The 5118-nt window shown below is 38.5% G+C and overlaps 1 protein-coding gene across 1 annotated transcript; it reads left to right on the forward strand.

Moving 5' to 3' along the window:
* Positions 1-1326: 1326 nt before the first annotated feature.
* On the forward strand, positions 1327-2881 carry LOC101099934 (40S ribosomal protein S3a-like). Its single transcript, XM_045033600.1, is given in 2 exon segments — positions 1327-2325; positions 2328-2881. Coding segments are annotated over 2 exon segments (849 nt in total). The 5' UTR covers positions 1327-1979; the 3' UTR covers positions 2831-2881.
* The last annotated feature ends 2237 nt before the right edge of the window (positions 2882-5118 follow it).

The following is a 5118-nucleotide window of genomic DNA, read 5'->3' on the forward strand; positions in this document are numbered from 1 at the left end:
ACATTAGTTTACATCCATAGCATGGAATTATTATAAACCTGTTAAAAAGAATAAAACATACCTATAGATACTATCATGTACTATTTTTGGAATGCATCATTAAATGAGAAAAAAAGTACAGAGAAGTGTACATATGATCAATTTGAATTTGAAATAACGACAACAACAACAATAATACTAATGGAGATTGCAGCTACTTTACAGTATTAATCCTCTTCAGCCAAAAAGTACCAAAAATACCTGTAGTTGAACCACGTTTAATTGTTTATTTTTTTTTCTTCCTTCAAACATCATGAGGGTACTCTCTTAAAAAGAGAGTATGAGAAAAGACTCGGCTTGGGTTGGGTGATTTTGAGGGGTCCAAGGAAGTGAGGACAACTATATCATTGGGTATCTTAACAAATTTTGTCTACTGAGAGAGCAGCCTTTAGGAGGATAAAGCTGTAATTGGATAAAGTCTAGGCTCCACCTGGTCTTTGCTGGCAGGGATGGGGGTGGGGCCATAGCTTCTTCTATAGTAAATTGGTTATTTCCCAAAAGCTTTCTGCCTTTGTCGGCTGCCATTTTCCTGGTCCTTTGGCTCAAAGGAGCAGTTTTTGCTGGGCCCTTTTCTGTAGGTGCCCATTGGTATTTCCAGGCTTTCTGGCTTCTCTAGCACCAATTCTGGGATATATTCAGAAAAAAGAATACCCAGGGAACTCATCACCATGTTGTTTGTTCATTGGATCTTGAAGTCTTTAGCTGATATGCTTTCTCATATGTTTGCTTTTTATATTATGCCCAGAATTTTTAGTTATAAATTGGGAAAGTGCATCTACTCAATCTTCCTGGAATGGAAATCCCTGGATAGATTTTTTTCCCATAAGCATGGGAAATTTTTTTGCCATAAGCATGAATCATTCATTCAAATAAGTAAATACATATAGATACAAACTTTGCTTTTTAAGAACTGATCACTGCAGAATCCCTATGAAGAATATAAAGGAAAACAGTGGGATAGAGAGTGGCTGAAGTAAGAAAAGCTTCTTGGTTAAGGCGGTCAGGGAAAACCTCTCTGTGACACTTGAGCTGGAATAAAAAACCAGTCTTGTAAAGAACTGAAGAAGAGGGGCACCTGGGTGGCGCAGTCGGTTAAGCGTCCGACTTCACCCAGGTCACGATCTCGTGGTCCGTGAGTTCGAGCCCCGCGTCGGGCTCTGGGCTGATGGCTCAGAGCCTGGAGCCTGTTTCCGACTCTGTGTCTCCCTCTCTCTCTGCCCCTCCCCCGTTCATGCTCTGTCTCTCTCTGTCCGAAAAATAAATAAACGTTGAAAAAAAAAAAAAAAAAAGAACTGAAGAAGAGAAGAGGAAGAGGAAATGCAAAAGACCTGAAATAGAAATAAGCTTGGCATAATCCAGGAATAGAGGGAATTCTAGTATCCATGGAATACTGGAGCTGTCATCTCACTTATTGGCATAATGAAAAGAATTAGCCAACATTCATATTGTATCTTCGCTTACTCATCAGTTGCAACCATAAGTTAAATACAGATACAAAAGTTTAGCAAAATTCAATGAAAGAATTCTGCAAAAACTGAAATGCCATATGGAATTTACAACAAGGAATATTATGTATTTTATTATTTACGTTTGTGCAACATATCCTTTATATTAATAAAAGTTATTCTAGAATGTATGTATGTGTAAATGTGTGTGGGTGTGTGAAGCTTCAAAGAAAAGTGAAGCCTAGGAATATATTTAAGAGCCATCAGTATTTAAATGGCAGTTAAAGCCGCTTAACCAGATAAAATCAACTAGGAAAAGTGTGTGTAAACAAAAATAAAGTGCAAGACCAAATCCTGGGCATGAAAAATGGTATTGCCAGTGTGGTAGAAGGAAAACCAGGAGAAAATGCTGTGCTGGAAACCAAGTAAGAAGAAGTAGTCAACTAAGTTGGACTTGGAAAAATTGGTAACTTCAACAAGGGCACATTTAATGGAATGTTGATGTCCAAAGCCAGATCGGATGAATTTAAAATAGACATAGCACTTTTGGCTCCCTGGTTGTCAGCAAGAACCAAGCGCCTTATGAAAGGCAGCAAAAAAGGAGCCAAGAAGAAAGTGGTTGATCCATTTTCAAAGAAAGGTTGGTGTGATGTAAAAGTGCCAGCTATGTTTAATATAAGAAATATCAGAAAAACACTAGTCACAAGAACTCAAGCAACCAAAATCGCATCCGATGACCTTAAGGGTCATGTTTTCGAAGTGAGCCTTGCTGATCTGCAGAATGATGAAGTTGCATTTAGAAAGTTCAAGCTAATTACTGAAGATGTTCAAGGCAAAAACTGCCTAATTTCTGTGGCATGGATCTTACCCATGACAAAATGTGCTCCATGGTCAAAAAATGTCAGATCATGATTGAAGCTCCTGTTAATGTCAAGACTGCCAATGGTTATTTGCTTCATCTCTTTTGTGTTGCTTTTACTACTGAACGCAACATTCAGATTTGGAAGACCTGTTATGCTCACCACCAACAAATCCACCAAATTTGGAAAAAGATGATGGAAATCATGACCCAAGAGGTGCAGACAAATGACTTGAAAAAAGTGGTCAATAAATTGATTCCAGACAGCATCAGGAATGACATAGAAAAGATTTGTCAGTCTATTTATCTACTCCATGATGTCTTCATTAGAAAAGTAAAAATGCTGACAAAACCTAACTTTGAACTGGGAAAGCTCATGGAGCTTCATGATGAAGGTAGTAGTTCTGGAAAAGCTACTGGGAGTGAGACTGGTGCTAAAGTTGAACAAGCTGATGGATATGAGCCACCAGCCCAAGAATCTGTTTAAAATTCAGACATTTAATGGTGACAAATAAAAAATCTTATTTGTGATATTTAATTTCTGGTCATTCTTTTTAAATAATCTATACTTGGTGAATCAGATGTTCTGAACTGATGGTGATGTGAACTTTTCTGAACTGTTGTATGAATTTAATTCATTGCTCTTAGTTACTAAATAGCTTTGAAAGACTAGTGATCTATTTTAAGCTGAAGTAATCTGGATAGAAGTATAATAGATGGCTAATAAAATGAAATCTTTAGAGACAAATATGATAAAATAGTCATAGCATTTCCATTGTCAATCAAGATTTATGCAAAATGCATTTTGAAATTTTCTTCTAACTATGAGAAATACAAGGTAGAAAACTCCCTAAACTCACAGATTTACCTGGTAATAGTGTAAGGGTTAAATTGTAGTGTAGGGCTAACGGTTAGCTTGAAAGATAACAACTTTGTTCTGACACTGAAGGTCAAAAGATAACAGCCTTGCTTTTTACTCTTGTAAATCATTCTTTTTTTTAATTTTTTTTTCAATGTTTTTATTTATTTTTGGGACAGAGAGAGACAGAGCATGAACGGGGGAGGGGCAGAGAGAGAGGGAGACACAGAATCGGAAACAGGCTCCAGGCTCCGAGCCATCAGCCCAGAGCCTGACGCGGGGCTCGAACTCACGGACCGCGAGATCGTGACCTGGCTGAAGTCGGACGCTTAACTGACTGCGCCACCCAGGCGCCCCTGTAAATCATTCTTCATACTCTTGTGAATCAGGCTTTACCAATGAAGGAAACAAAAGCTCAAAAAAAGAGCATCAGAGACAAGGTCAAGGAGATCCACTGGTTGCAACTTAGCAGCAGAAAGTCCAAAATAATCACCTCATTCGATAACTGTTTCTGACTCATCTGGCAACTGTTTCTAACTCATCTGGGAACTGTTTCTCTGTTCTGTTCCCAGATAATGATAAAACGATGTGATCGGCTTTAAAAACTCTGTACCCCGGCTGTTTGGAGCCACACTCTTATCAAGAGTATTGGTCCCGATCGGTCGGCCTTGCCTCTCATTGTAATAAACTTTGTTGTGACTGTCACTGGTGCCCGTAGCATTCTGTTTCAGGAGTCTTGTGGATGCAACAAAGGAGAAAGAATTTCTTCCTTTAACCTGACTCTATTATGAATTCAAACCTTTCTATTTGTCCTTCTCCATAGCTATTATTTATAGATAAGGTTGCAAATTTATGGCCTTATGACCAGATTTTGCCCATAGATGTTTTTTGTTCAGCTACTTAGTATTGGCTCAGAGATTTTCTACTTGAAAAGAGCAGAATCCCTATCTTTTAGGAATACATATTACTTGTGTGTCCCATCCTCCTTGCCCTTCCCTTCCCCCATCACCCTTAAGAATCTTTACACAAGACCATTCTGTTTCCTACACATTCCTTACAAAACTGTATAAACTTTGAAGTATTTACAAGTGAGATGATGTTATATTTATAGTTGGCTTCAAATAATCCACTCTGTGTGCAATGGTGGGAGGGCAGGGATTTGGTAAGGGTGTGGATGAAACAAAATTGGCCATATGTCGAGAATCGTTGAGGATGGATGTGTATTGAGGGGTTGATTATACTCTCCTTTCTATGTTTGTATGTGATTGAAATTTTCTAGAATAATATATATATATGCATATATTTTTTAAATGTTTTATTTATTTTTGAGACAGAAAGAGAGTACAAGTGGGGGAGAGGCAGAGAGACAGAGGGAGACAGAATCCAAAGCAGGCTCCAGGCTCTGAGCTGTCAGCACAGAGCCTGACACGGGGTTTGAACTCGTGAACTGCAAGATCATGACCTGAGCTGAAGTCAGTCACTTAACCAACTGAGACACCCAGGCGCCCCAAGAATAAAAATATATTTTTTAATATTTTAAAGCTATTTTTAAAATATTTTTAATGTTTTAAAAATATTCTTAAATGTGGGGAGAATCTAGGATAGTTTTACCATCAAGAAATCTACACACAGCTTGAGAAGGCACTTTCTTCAAAGAGTTAAAACTCAGAGAGTGAGGGGGAGAGGAGTGTGCACTGGCAGAGAGAAAGAGGCACACAGGTGTTTAAAGCTGTACCATGTTGGTGGAGGAAGCCAGATTGCAGTGTGGTTCAAGCATAGCAGGAACAAACATGCATGGACTGCTTTGTGCATATTTCTGTGTGCTATGTCTTATAGATATTTTCTCACTGCTCATACATCCTGTGATGTAGGCAAAAGACTGGTTCAGGGACAAGTTAAGTTACTGGTTTGGGTCA

The sequence above is a fragment of the Felis catus genome, chromosome A1 (genome assembly GCF_018350175.1).
Source record: "Felis catus isolate Fca126 chromosome A1, F.catus_Fca126_mat1.0, whole genome shotgun sequence".
Classification (NCBI taxonomy): Eukaryota; Metazoa; Chordata; class Mammalia; order Carnivora; family Felidae; genus Felis; species Felis catus.